Raw genomic sequence first — 14,737 nt, 5'->3', positions numbered from 1 at the left:
CAAAAATAAATGTTTTACTATTTTATTTGTTACTATAAGTACTACTGCTGTATCCTAATTAGAAATGTCTATCAAAAGATTCTAAGCAAACAGTTAAAATTCAGTTTGGGCACTTAACGTTCATTTCTGTGAAAATTTTATTCAGACAAACTTATTTCTCAAGCAGCAATTCAAACAAATCTAAAGTGAATTAAAGTACAAAAGAAAGCCACATTAAGTTTAAACTAATCAGAGAATCACGATGCTAACGTGACTTTTAAAATCACCTAGCCCTCCTCCAAAAACAAACAGAAAACAACAAAGACATAAACAAAATAAAAAATAAATTTTTAGAAATGATAAATGAAAAAAGAGATCACCTAGCCCAACCTTTGCAAATGCAGAAGTAATGCCTACGATGTTAACATTTCAGTTTTTTAAACGCATAAATAGTTCTGGAATATCTGCTATGTATAGGACAATGTAGGTAAAGTGTCTGCAAGAACTCTCCTCAGAAGTCATGGGGCTTTTTTACATACAAAAGTCAAAGGACTTATTGAAGAATTTTTTGGAAGTTTTAGCATAACTTGGCACCAATGGTAAGGACAAATAACTTGAATGCACAAAAGAGAACTTTAAATACTTAGGCTTAGCCATTTGACCTTCAGCATATTCATCCATCCCTCCAACCAACCAACTAACAAATATCCATTAAATACCTACTGCATCCCAGTAGTTTAGTGGGGGAATTAAAGCCATCAATTAGTTTGCTATAACACTGGAAGTGCTACGAGAAGAGAAGCAGGGTATGCTGTGGGACAATATAAGAGGGGCACAAACCACACCTAGGTGTTCATAAAAGGCTTTCCAGAATTGAAATCTGAAAGATGAATACTGTTAGGGGTGCCTGAGTGGTTCAGTCAGTTGAGCATCCAACTTCGGCTGAGGTCATGATCTCATGGTTCATGAGTTTACTGAGCCCCAAGTTGGGTCTCTGGGCTGTCAGCAAACAGCCTGTTTCAGATCCTCTGTCCCCTCCCTCTCTCTCTGCCCCTCACCCGCTCACACTTTCTCTCTCTCAAAAAAAATAAATAAACCTTAAAAAAAAAAAAAAAAGAAAAGATGAATACCGCTAGCCAGGCAACAGAAGAGAAACAGAGTGCCAAGCAAAGAGGCAGCTTTTAAGAAGGCCTGGAGAGAACACTATTTGCAAACAAACTCCCAAGTGTTCAGTAGGGCTCAAAAACGAAAAGATGAGGTTGGTGAGATAAGGAGTGGCCAGATCACAATGCCTTGTCTCCTAAGAACTTTAGACATTTCAAGAACTTTAGACAGAGCCACTGAAGGCTTTTAAGTACAGAAAGATCTGATTAGATTTCCACTTTGGAAAGACTTGGTACAGTATGATGGGCAATTTATTGGTTTGCAATACTAGAAGCAGATAGATCAGTTAGGGGACAGTTTTAGTTGCCCATTCATTTATTCAGAGATATTCACTGGATGCTTTCTTTGTGCTAGATAGTGGTAGACAATGTGAATGACACAAAGTCCCACCTCTTTGGAGTTTGGATTCAGGCCAAGAGACATTGGCAGTCTGTATCTGAGTAGAAGAAATGGATTTGGAAGAAGAGAATCCAGAAATATTTAAAAGTTGGAAGAAATAAAATAATAATAATACAATAAAAAGAAATATTTAAAAGGAAACAAAAGAAGGTAGCAATGGGGGTGAAGGAGAGAGAAGACTTAAGGATGGTAATGAGCTATCTGGCCAGGCAGACAGCGGTATCCCTCACAAAGAGAACAGAGGAGCAGCAGGCTTGGTACAGAAGTTCAGGTTTGGACATGTCAGGAGACATTCATATCCAAGAAACACCAGCAATGTGGATCTGAAACTCCAGACAGACAGATCTGGCCCTAAAGTTCTTAACAGGCCGTCAACTTCATGAGAGAAGAATCTTGTCTTTGCTCACCACTGTATCCCCAGTGGACACCAGGCACACAGTCAGCACTCTCTAAATATCTATGAAATGAATGAATGGGATATACATTTTGGAATGGTCAACGAACGGTAACTAAACCCATGGGAATGAACAGTATCAGTTAGGCAGGGCACAAAATGAGAACTAGAGGGGAGCTCAGAAAGAACTCCAAGGAATACCAAAGTTAACAACGTAAAAGGAATCCAGAGTGGTCAGAAAAGAGGAAAACTGGAGTGCCTGGCTGGCTCAGTTGGTGGAGCATACAGCTCTTATTCTCAGGTTTGTGAGTTCAAGCCCCAAGTTGGGTATAGAGAGGAGGAGAGGGAGGAGGAGGAGGAAAAAGAAGAAAAGAGCAGAAAACCAAGAGAGTTGAAAGCCACAGAATCAAAATATGTTTCTTCAGACTCTTAACTATAGAGAACAAATTGATGATTACCAGAGGGGAGGTCGGTGGAGGGGATGGGTGAAACAGGTGATGGGGATTAAGGAGTGTGCTTGTTGTGATGAGCATAGGGTGTTGTACGGAATTGGTGAATCACTATATATTGTGCACCCAAAACTAATATTACACTGGAATTAACTGGAATTTAAATAAAAATGTATGTATATATACGATATATATATCTTATATATAGTGTGAGTGTATGATATTTCTTAAGTGACCAAAAGAATCAAACGTTGCTGAGAAGTATGAGAAAAAGAAAAAAAAAAAAAAAAAAGAAGAAATGCACTTATGAGAGCTGCTTACTTTTCTGAATTTTCAAGAAAAATGAAACTGACTATATACATCTAAAGTTTCAGGTCTAAAACCTTACTCTTATGAGATGGATTCTTTCATGCATGGGCAGCTTACCTTTTATAACCTTGTTTGTTCCATCTAAAGTGCCAGCCTCTTTACTCTTTATCACATCACCTTTTTTTACTTCCTGTGTGGCATCTATCACAATCTATAATTACAGTGACTGGCTTGTTTATTCTTTAGTATAATATAAACTCCAAAAAAAGCACAGGCTACCTTCCTTGTCTGTTTTGTTTGTAGCTATAGTCCCAGAGCCTACAACACTGCCTGGCTCAATAAATATTTGTTCTTTTTTTAATTTTATTTTTATTTTTTTGTTGTTAAGCGTCTTTTAAAAATTTTTTTAAATGTGTATTTATTTGAGAGAAAGAGAGAAAGAGAGAGAGAGAAGAACAGGGGAGGAGCAGAGACAGAGGGAGAGAGAACTCCAAGCAGGCTCTGTGTTGTCAGCACAGAGACCAACCAGTGTAAGGGTCAATCCCACGAACCGTGAGATCATGACCTGAGCCAAAATCAAGAGTCAGACACTCAACTGAGCCACCCAAGTGTCCCTCTTCTTTCTGATCATCTGTGTATCTTTTTATCTTTCTATCTACCTATGGAAACAGGATAGGAAAGAACCAGAAGATCATGGGAGTTTCCTCCCAGCTCTTAAAAAATAACTTCAGGAAGGGCCAGTGAAAATACATTTTAAAGAACAATAACAGAATGCAGTATCACAGAAAATCTCAACCTATCTCAGGGAATCCAATCAGCAGAGCCCCAAATAAAAAATTCTCGGGATCTATAATCCTACTGGAGCAGGTAAGCAGTCAGATGAGATATCCTAGAAAATATATTATAAGTCTAAAAAAAGGTTACTAGAGAAAACATTTACCATAGGGTTAGTTTCTCAATTTCTGTATTCTGGCTTCAAAGGGGAAAAACAATCCCTCATATTTTTATGCTGTAACTTTAAATAAAAAGTCTTAACCAACTTTTCAGTCTTATAGGTCTCAGATTTAAATTCCTTATAGAAAAGTATCTAAACTGCAATTATTTCTTCCTTTCCAGATGAGTACATTAGATCATTATAAAAACACTAACTTATTTATCTTTGTAACAGACATAATACTATCCTCTTAAAAATTAATTCAAATAGAATATTAGATAATATCAGAAAATTTTCTCAGTGTAAATAATATTGTGGTTATATGGTAAGAATGCTCTTTTTCAAATTATATTTAAATTTTTTTAATTATTTTTATTTTTTTTAAATAGTTTCTATGCTCAGTTTGGGGCTAGAACTCACCAGCCACCCTGAGATCAGGAGTCCCATGCTCCACTAGCTGAACCAAGGTGAAATGTCAGAACATCTGCAATTTACTTTGACATGTTCAGCAATTTAAAAGTGTGTAAATTTTGAGTGTATGTATCTATATATGTATATGTATACACATACAACACATACACATATATAGGTAAATACAACTGCTGAATCTAAGTGATGTATATACAGATGATGATCAATGCACTTTTAGTTTTCCTGTATGTTTGAACATCTTCCTAACAAAAAGCCAGGGGGAAGGATTTACTGAAAAAGTTTACTGACTTAAAAAAAAAAAACAAAACAAAAACAAAAACAATATTTCAAAGTTCCTAATAACTCTATATCCTCAACTTGGAAACTCCTCTATTGTATTAATAGGTAGATTCCCCAGGGCCCCTGGGTGGCTCAGTCCGTTAAGCATCTTGATTTCAGCTCAGGTCATGATCTCAGTTTGTGGGATGAAGCCAAGTGCCCCCCTTCCCCCAAGGCTGTTAGCATGGACCTGCTTGGGATTCTCTCTCCCCACCTCTCTCTAACCCCTCCCCAACTCACGCTCATTACCTCTCTCAAAAGAAATGAAATGAAATGAAATGAATTAAAAAATATATATGTAAATTCCCATGGTTGAGTTCCAAAATTTTTGCAGGCACCTATTATGCCAAACTATTAGATACTAACAATCCCTAAGTGAATAAAACAGTCTTGCATTCAGATAAGTAGGGGCGCCTGGGTGGCCCAGTGGGTTAAGCATCCAACTCTTGATCTCAGCTCAGGTCACAATCTCACAATGCATGAGTTTGAGCCCCTTGACAGGCTCTGCACTGACAGCACTGAGCCTGCTTGGAATTCTCTCTCCCTTTCTCTCTCTGCCTCTACCCCATTCGTCCTCTCTCTCTCTCTCGCTCTGTCTCTCTCTCTCAAAATAAATAAACTTATAAAATTAAAAAAAAAAAAAAAAAACCTAATAACTAAATATGGCCTGGCTGGTTCAGTGGGAAGAGCATGCAATTCTTGATCTCAGGTTCCTAAGTTCAAGCCCCACACTGGGTGTAGAGATTACTAAAAATAAATAAATAAATATCACTGGCTAAAATCTCAAAATGTATAGTATTATACGCACATACTTTTAAATATCAGCTTTTCTGAATAGACACATTACATATATTATTAAACTGGGTCTATGTTGATATATTTGATCTCCACCAAATAGTAATTTATTTAGGTAAGAGCTGTATTCATTATATGAGTGTTGAACACAGCAAAAAACTATTTTTAAAATAACTCAGCCATTAACTTGGCCAACAAAACACATTTTTTGGCTAGATTCTAATACAATCTCCATTGGGAACCAAAGTCTCCATATGATTGAAATATGCAGTGTGTAGTGAACCGTAAGCTAAGGAGTCCGAGAAACAGGAAGCAGACTCAGGCACAGAACGGGATCACCAAGCTATGGCACATAACACAGTAACCTAGTGAGCAGTCCTTACTCTACTAATCCGTCCTCTCATTAGAGATCTACCTAATCTAGCTAGGTACCTTACCATTTTTATATTCTCTCTTGTGATTTTAGAGTTTTTGTTGGGGCACCGGGATGGCTCAGTCAGTTACATGTCCGAGTATTGACTTCGGCTCAGGTCATGATCTCGAGGTTCGGAGTTCTCACATCCGGCCATATGCTGCCAGTGTGGAGCCTGCTTAGGATTTTCTCTCTCTTCCTTTCTGTTGCTCCCCGCTTTTGCACTGTCTCTCTTGCTCTCTCTCTCTCAAAATAAAAATTACGAAAGAAAGAAAGAAAGAAAGAAAGAAAGAAAGAAAGAAAGAAAGAAAGAAAGAAAGAAAGAAAGAAAGAAAGAAAGAAGTTTGTTTTAAAAAAGTTTTTGTTGGGGCGCCTGGGTGGCTCAGTCGGTTAAGCGGCCGACTCCTGCTCAGGTCATGATCTCGCGGTCCGTGAGTTCGAGCCCCACGTCGGGCTCTGTGCTGACAGCTCAGAGCCTGGAGCCTGTTTCAGATTTTGTGTCTCCCTCTCTTGGACCCTCCCCCATTCATACTCTGTCTCTCTCTGTCTCAAAAATAAATAAACGTTAAAAAAATAAATAAATAAAATTAAAAAAATAAAAAAGTTTTTGTTTCTTTTAGTACTCTCTACACCCAAACAGGGGGCTCAAACTCACAGCCAGAGATCACGCTCTTCTGACAGAGCCAGCCAGATGCCCTCTATTCTGTGATTTTAACCAAATGAAAACGTGAATGTCCCTAAAGTAAGGACACATAATGGTATCTCACTTATATACCTACATTCAGAAATCTCTGAAGGTAAAAAAAGGATAAGATCTGTCTTAAGAGTTAATAACCATCAATGGTTAAGTGACTGCCATTTCAAAAGGCAACAACCCATCACCACCACATTCAAACACGCACCTAGAGAACAAACAGATTGTTGATTTCAGAAAGGGTCTCGAAGTAGGGACTGACCAGGAGCAGAATGAAGTTTATTCAAATGGTTCAGCAAGAAAAAAAAATTCGTTTGTTTGTTTTTAAGTAAACTCTAGGCCCAAACTGGGGCTTGAACTCACAACTCTGAGATCAAGGGTAACATGCTCTACCGACTGAGCTAGCCTGGTGCCCCAACAATAGTATTTTTTAAAATATGAAAATATGGGGGCTCCTGGGTAGCTCAGTCAGTTAAGGTCCAATGCTTGATTTTGGCTCAGGTCGTGATCTCGCAGTTCGTGAGTTCAAGCCCCACGTTGCTATGCACTGTCAGATTTTCTCTCTCGCCCTCTCTCTCTCTCAAAATAAATAAACATTTAAAAAATAAATAAATAGAAGGAGTTTGAAAGCTAATAAATAACACGTATATTCAAATATGTAAGATGACAAATGCTGATACTCCCTGGACACCAATTTGCTCTCCTATACTGACATTTGGTCACCCTCTCCTAATGCTCTACTTTTGTGAAATAAAGCAGCAAAGTTCTTTTTTTTTTTTTTTTACATTTATTTATTTTTGAGAGACAGAGACAGCGTGAGCAGGGGAGGGGCGGAGAGAGAGGGAGACACAGAAGCAGAGGCAGGCTCCAGGCTCGGAGCTATAAGCACAGAGCCCCATGCGGGGCTCAAACCCACGCACCATGAGATCATGACCTGAGTCGAAGTCGGAGGCCCAAGTGACTGAGCCACCCAGGCACTCCAAAGTTCAATTCTTTAAGCCAATAGAGTTGACAGAATTAAGGCTAAAAGTCTGAAGAACCATCACAATTACTGATTTAAATAACAACAGTACTAAAGGCACAAAATAAACTTAATGTTGAGGCAGACGTGTAATTTCAGTTCTTCAACTAAGTCTTCAGCAGCCACTATCAACAAAATTTAAGTTATAAGTATGCAAAATTACTCTTCACTCCTATTCCTTGATAAAAAGTCACATAACTCAGTGAAGAGACATCAAATTTTCCTTTTTAAGTGTTTATTAAAGAGATGAGCTTAACTGTCATTGTAAATTACCTTGCAAACAAATCAAAATTAACTTCTTCAAGGTGCCTGGGTGGCTTAGCCTCTTAAGTGTCCAGCTGCTGGTTTCTGCTTAGGTCATGATCTCATGTTTCATGGGATCAAGCCCTGAATCAGGTTCTGTGCTGACAGTGAGAAGCCTGTTTGGGATTCTCTTTCTCTCTCTGCCACTGCCCCACTCTCTCTCCTCTCAAAATAAATAAAAACACATTTTTAAAAAAATTAACTTCTTCAACAGGTTTGATTAAAATATTTTTTATGATAGGTACTTGAGTAGCTCAGTCAGTTAAGCACCCGACTCTTGGTTTTGGCACAAGTCACTACCTCATGGTTCGTGAGTTTGAGCCCCATGTCAATCTTTGCACTAACCGCACAGAGCCTGCTTGGGATTCTCTCTACCTCTCTCTCTTTTTCTATCTTTCTCTCTCAAAAATAAATAAACATTTTAAAAAATAAAGTATTTCTTATGAATGAGAACTATATCAATAAAAAGAACACTGAATATCCATGCCTGCTTTCCTGCCCAAAAATCTTATCACTCCCATGTTCACACACTTCCAAAGAAAATGATTTGATTACAGTCTTCATATAAAACATCAATTTTGTTTCTGCTTTAAGTGCTGATTCAACTGGGGAAAAGTTAATTTGAAAATTCTTGGTGGTCTCTCTCACCTCAGCACTTTTTATTATTTTTTTTTTAATGTTTATTTACTCTTGAGACAGAGACAGAGAGTGAACAGGGGAGGGGCAGAGAGAGAGGGAGACACAGAATCTGAAGCGGGCTCCAGGTTCCGAGCTGTCAGCACAGAGCCTGACGCGGGGCTCCAACTCACGAACCGCGAGATCATGCCCTGAGTTGAAGTCAGACGCTTAACCAACTGAGCCACCCAGGTGCCCCTCACCTCATCATTTAATCACCTCAATTTTTTAAGCAAAAAGCCACAGGAAAGCAGTCATAACATCACGCAAATCTTCCTCCCAGCAAGGATATTCTCTCCTCAGCTCATTCTCTTCAGATGTGCTTCCATAGTGCAGGAAGCAAAGGGAGGATTGAAAAGGGTGCACCTTTATTTTAATGTGCAGCCTCCCTCTATTCAATCATGCTAAATAAACTCTCACTTTGAAAATAATGGTGATAAGAAACAAGGCCCACAGAATCACTTGGAACTAAACTTCTAAGGAAAGGGTTCTTAAACTCATTTGCCTACTTATCAGAAAAGTATTGTCATTTTTTTAGTTACTCAAAGCAATCATGTTTATTTTAAAAGAATCAGAACTTGCACAAACAAAAACATCAAAACACTAACATATTCTTCCCAAGAATAACATCTCTCTCCAGATCACTCCGTATAAAAACTTTTGTTTTCAAAAATCACTAATAGGGGCATCTGAGTGGCTTAGTCGATCAAGCGTCCAACTCTTGATTTTGGCTCGGTTCGTGATCTTGCAGTTGGTAAGTTGGAGCCTCACATGGGGCTCCACACTGACAGTGCAGAGCCCGCTATGGATTCTCTCTCCCTCTCTTTCTGCCTCTCCCCCACTTGCACTCTCTCTCAAAACAAATAAATAAACTTAAAATATGTATTACAAAACAAAAACAAAAACACTGATTGGGGGGCGCCTGGCTGGCTCAGTTAGTAGAGCATACCACTCTTGACCTCAGGGTCATAAGTTTGAGCCCCACATTGGATGTAGAGATTACTTAAAAATAAAATCTTAAAAAAACAACCACCGATTTACATATATTATTCATAGGGGCGCCTGGGTGGCTCAGTCAGTTAAGCATCTGACTTTGGCTCAAGTCATGATCTCACAGTCTATGAGTTCAAGGCCTGTGTCAAGGCTTTGTGCTCACAGCTCAGAGCCTGGAGCCTGCTTCACATTCTGTGTCTCCCTCTCTCTCTGCCCCTCCACTGCTCTCTCTCTCTCTCTCTCTCTCTCTCTCAAAAATAAATAATAAACATTAAAAAAAAAGAAAAAGAAAATCATTCTAGGCCAAGGGAACAGCATCGGCAAAGGCATCACACAGGACTTAGATAAGAAATAGAAAGATGTAAGATGAGCAGAGAGCCCATAGGGGAGAGTAGCAAGTAATAAGATGATAGATATCTTGATTAGCATTTGAAACTGATCATAAATTTGTCTAAAATCAGCCCTTCTTATGTTGTTTTTAATTTTTTTTTTTTTTTGAGAGCGAGAGCATGAGGTAGGGAGAGGGGCAGCACGAGGGAGGGAGAAAGAGAGAGAGAAATAGAGAGATAGAGACAGAGAGAGAAAAGGAGAGAGAGAATCTGAAGCAGGTTCCATGCTCAGCTTGGACTTGATCCCACTACTCTGGGATCATGATCTGAACCAAAATTGAGACTTGGATGTCAACCAATTGAGCCACCCAGACACCCCTCCTTTAGGTTGTTTTTAAAGATTCACAAAAATAGCAGACTAACTACACACAAAAAAATTCAAATAAAAGCAAAGAAAAAGACAGAAAGTATTCAAATTAAGTAATACCACTAGAATAAAGATTAAATTTCCGATCCCTTGCTGAGAATTGCTGCAAGCAAGAGATTAAAGTACTTTACACCCCCTAAAACATTCTCACCATTTATATACCCTCCTAAATTTCCACAAAGGTGCTCAGAATTTACTTTACACTTTCTAGTAATGGACAATTTCCAGGCTTTCAAATACTTTTGCTGTGAATACCCGGAGGCACTTTTGCTGTAATAGCAGACTCTTAGGCTCCATATTAAAGGCCACAAACAGAGCACTCACAAAAAATTAAACACAGAATTCACTTGTGCATGTTGGCCTAAGAAAGACTGAATTTCTGGAGACTGGGTAAGTCTTGATTTATCATCTTACATGAAAAGGGATAACAAGGTGGTTTTATGTTTTTATGTTCTGGGAATTGGCTCATCTAGCATTTCATCAATTCTCTCTATTCTCAGGTCATGGCTCTTTGCCCAAAGGTTTCATTAGAATTTACAGACATGTTTGAAAAAGTATCAGTTACAAAAAAAGTCATTGGCCAACTCATTTTTTAAAAGTCATTTACTGGGGCACCTGGGTGGCTCAGCCAGTTAAGCATCTGACTCTTGATTTCTGTTGAGGTAAATCTCAGGGTTCCTGGGCTAGAGCCCTGTGTTGGGCTCCTTGCTGACAGTGTGGAGTCTGTTTGGGATTCTCTCTCGCTCTCTGCCCCTCCCCCGCTTATGCTCTCGATGACACACACACTCTCCCAAAACCAAATTAAAAAAAAAAAAAAAAGTCACTTACTTATGAAATTAATACACAGTCCAGTGCCTGGCAGTTAGTTTTATTTTCTGATTCTGCAACCTGTGGCAGATGTTTTTCTTAGCACGTGTGATCCTGGCCTTTTGCCATGTTCACACAGCCCTAAAAGAGTTTAAAACTGGAGGGAGCATTTCTTTTATCCAAGGTGATAGGTTCATGCTGGGGCTGCTCCTCACCTGTGTATATATGTCTCTTCCCAGTACCTCCCATTACCCAATACTGGGGAGGGTCTGTATGAGGATGAAGACACAGCAGGCCACTGCAGTGGTAGTATAACACCCCTGTTCTATAAACAGTGCTAATAAACTAGAAATCGCAATCCCATCTTTTTGTTGTTGTTGTTGTTTTATTTTGAGAGAGAGGAGAGAGTGAGAGAACACACACAGGAGGGGCAGAGAGCGAGAATCCCAAGTAGGCTCCATGCTGTCAGCACAGAGCCCAATGTGGGGCTTGAACTCATGAACCGTGAGATCATGACCTGAGCCAAAATCAAGAGTGGACACTTAACCAAGTGAGCCACCCAGGCGCTCCACAATCCCATCTTTAGATTTTTTTTCAATCCCTTCCTCCCTATGTACTTGGAAATACTCTTGAAATAAAGTCAAGTTTGCTTGGCAAATCCAATGCCATTGCTTTGAGACAAATGGATCACAAAATTAGAACTAAAAATCATTGCTATAGTCCAGCTTTAAAAAAAGAGAAGAGGGATGCCTGGGTGGCTCAGTCAGTTAAGTGTCTCACTTCGGCTCAGGCCATGATCTCGCGGTCTGTGAGTACGAGCCCCGCATCACTCTGCACTGACAGCTCAGAGCCTGGAGCCTGCTTCAGATTCTGTGTCTCCCTCTCTCTCTCTGCCCTTCCCCCACTCAACACTCTCTCCTTCTCTCAAAAATAAATAAACATGAAAAAAAGAGAGAGAGAGAAGAAATGGGGCTCCTGGGTGGCTCAGTCAGTGGAGTGTTGGACCTGATTTTGGCTCAGGGTCATGATCTTAGGGTCCTGGGATCCAGCCCTGCATTGGGCTCTGCTCCTAGTGTGGAGCCTACTTAAGATTTCCCCTCTCCCCCCACCCCCCACCTCTCTCTCTCTCTCTCTCTCTCTCTGCCCCTCCCCCCCACTCTAAAATAAATTTAAAACAATTTTTTTTAAAGGAAAAGAAAAAGGAACTACTGGACCTAATACAAAGGTATATGTGACAAAATTAAAAGTTTAAATTAGGGCTAGGAAATAAGCTGCGAAACAAATCTCACATCCTAATAACTTTTCAAGCGTTTTTGAAAGAGAACATATTGTTGGTTCAATAATTACTTACTTAGCTTCCTTCTATCACCATGTATTTGGCTAGGTGTGCTAGATGCTCACAAACAAAGATGAACAGGACACTTCCCCTGCATTAGTTAAGTTCAAGAGAAATAATGCCAGCACAGCCTGAAAGCTTAAATCTTTGACTGTCTCAAGAAGTCCAAGGCCTATCACTTGCTACTCCAGAGCTCCAAAAGGTTCAGACTCGAGGTGAGGGCGCCGAGGTCACTGCAGAGATGCTAGGGTTAACAGCCGGCCAAGGGCACCTGTAAACTGCAGTCTGAACAAGGTTGCCCACAGTCGCCTACACCTCCTCAACCCCGCCCCGCCCCCAGTCCTCTTTATAAATAAACGGGAGGGTTTTTACGGGGAACTGTCCAAGGTGATCACCTGACACGGAGGAACGCTTTGGTGTGAGATACCACCAAAATAAAACTGTACACTCTCTATATTTACAGAGTGTTGCTCTACAACATCTAAGTGTTGACAAAGTGTCAACCAAGGCACATAAAACAAAATAAAACCTCTTTTTCAACAGGGCTAAGACGTCAAGAAGAAACTGACCGAAAGAGGGAGATCTCTAACTTCCCAAAGCAGCAACCCCCTGGAAAGGTACTGGAACCAGCGGAAGTTACATATCCAGGACAGAAGTGTTTAAATACACCCCCCCTTCCACACACACACACACGCACACACACACACCATGGTAAAAGTTTGAACTGCCATCTGACTATCCTACGGTGGTCGGAAACTTCCCTAAACTACAAGCGAGAGCCAGCCACACTAAAATCGCCCTCAGTCAACCTCAGGTGCCCTCAGGCCAAGCTGCGGCTTCCTCCCCGGGCCTTGCCTCCTCACCTCCCTCCCTTCCCCCGGACACTCACTAGCCTGCCTCGGCTTCCGACGCCGGCCGGGGTCCTGAGGACCTCGCGGCCGCGGGCTCGGCCCGGGGGGCTTCGGCCTCGGGCCCGCCTCCAGGAGGCCCGGCGCGCCCCCTCCCGGGCCGGGCCGGGCCGCGACCCCCGGCCCCCCGGCCTGCCCTCGGGCCCGGCCCCCGCCCTCCCCGCCGGCGGGCCCTCACCTCCTCGGCGTGCTTGCGCAGCGCCTTCTCCCGCTCGTACTGGGTGATGAGCTGCTCGTTGTCGTCCCGCAGCAGCTCCAGCTCCACCTGGTGCTCCTGGTCCTGCGCGAACACCGAGTCCAGGTTCTCCAGCACGGCCACCACCAGTGGCATCAGCTCCTTGACCACCTCCTCGTCGTAGCGCCCGATGAGCCGCTCGAACTCGCGGTAGATGGAGCCGGCCAGGCCGGACACCCGCTCCGACATCACGGCCCCGGAGCCGCCGGGCTCCTCCTGGTACACCACACCGTCCTCCAGCTCCATGGTGGCGGGCGGGCGGCCCGGGGCGTCGCCGGCTGAGGAGGCGGCACGGGCCCGCACGGGACGGGCCCGGCTGGGGCTAGGGCTGGGGCTAGGGCTGGGGCTGGGGCTGCGCCCGGCGGGGTGGGGGGGCCCGGGCCCGAGGAGGGGAGGGGTGGGGTGAGCGCACTCAGCCCAACGGCCGCTGCACCAACTGCCGGGGCGGCCGGGCCGCGCGCGCCACACGTCACCTGCGGGGCGGGACCCGCGCCGCGTCGGCCCGATGGGCGGGGCCCCGCGGGAGGCCAGGCGCGGCCGGGGGCGGGGCCATGCGTCATCGTGCGCCGGCGGAGGGGGCGCCGTGGCGTCACCACTGGGCGCCGCGCGGCGGGCGCGTTCGCCAATGGGAAAGGCTGCGGGAGGAGGGTGGCGAGAACTGTCAGCCCCCGGCGGGATTTGCTGGGCGGGTCCCAAAGGAAAGGGAGGGGTTCTGGAAGAGTGACTAGCAGTCCAGAATTAACATAGCTAACATTTCTACTGCCTTTTTCAGCTCACAAAGGGCTTTCTCATTTGTTCCTCACACCAGGCGTGGTGCGGTAGACGTTCGTCTCACAGACAAGGAAAGTAGGCCCGGAAAAGTTGTGGTTCACTCAAGGTCACGCAGCTAGAATGGGAAGGAGGCTGATGTGGGGCTCAAACCAGTTCAGGTTAAGAATCTCAGGCTCAGAGAAGAGTGGGAAACTGAGGGAGAGGAACAGAAACCTTACTAAGGCGAGGTCTCCCTGAGTGATAAGGTGGTCTCGATACAACTATTTGGGGATAACGAGAGTAAGGATAGCCTGAAACAGAGGAAGTGCAAAGCATTCTGGAGAAGGATAAAACTGCAACGCCACATCTCGCACTTTCCCAAACACTGAGTTTCGGGGCTTCTCCCGTCCAACTTGGGAGAGTGGCATTTCCTGGCTCCAGCCAGCCTACTTTCTTCTAGTCTTGAAGAGGAGCAAAGCGGGGAAGGAAGGGGTTAGGGAGTCCAGGAGGAAAGGGGTGGAGACTGGGGTGAATAAGTCCCATGATACGGGAGATCTCCGCCGCCTGGGAGAGCGTCACGTGTGGGGAATGACACAACACCCAAGCCTCCGGCGGGCTGAGTCAAAGATCGCCTTCCGGTGTTCTTTGCCCTCCCTAGTGGAGGCGGGAGACAC

The 14,737-nt window shown here is 43.1% G+C and overlaps 1 protein-coding gene across 6 annotated transcripts in view; it reads right to left on the bottom strand.

Annotated features, from left to right (window-relative positions):
* SPAG9 (sperm associated antigen 9) overlaps nucleotides 1–13,676 on the bottom strand; it is a 131,912-nt gene extending 118,236 nt beyond the window's left edge. For all 6 annotated transcript variants that reach the window (XM_023244410.2, XM_023244414.2, XM_023244412.2 and 3 more), the window contains exon 1: nucleotides 13,257–13,676. In XM_023244410.2, coding sequence (XP_023100178.1) covers nucleotides 13,257–13,559 — 303 coding nt within the window. In that variant the 5' untranslated portion in view covers nucleotides 13,560–13,676. The remainder of the gene's footprint in view (nucleotides 1–13,256) is intronic.
* Nucleotides 13,677–14,737: the final 1,061 nt, after the last annotated feature.

Source organism: Felis catus, chromosome E1 (assembly GCF_018350175.1).
Source record: "Felis catus isolate Fca126 chromosome E1, F.catus_Fca126_mat1.0, whole genome shotgun sequence".
NCBI classification, from domain to species: domain Eukaryota; kingdom Metazoa; phylum Chordata; class Mammalia; order Carnivora; family Felidae; genus Felis; species Felis catus.
Note: the sequence above shows the minus strand (reverse complement) of the source record. Positions and strands in the feature narration are given on the sequence as shown.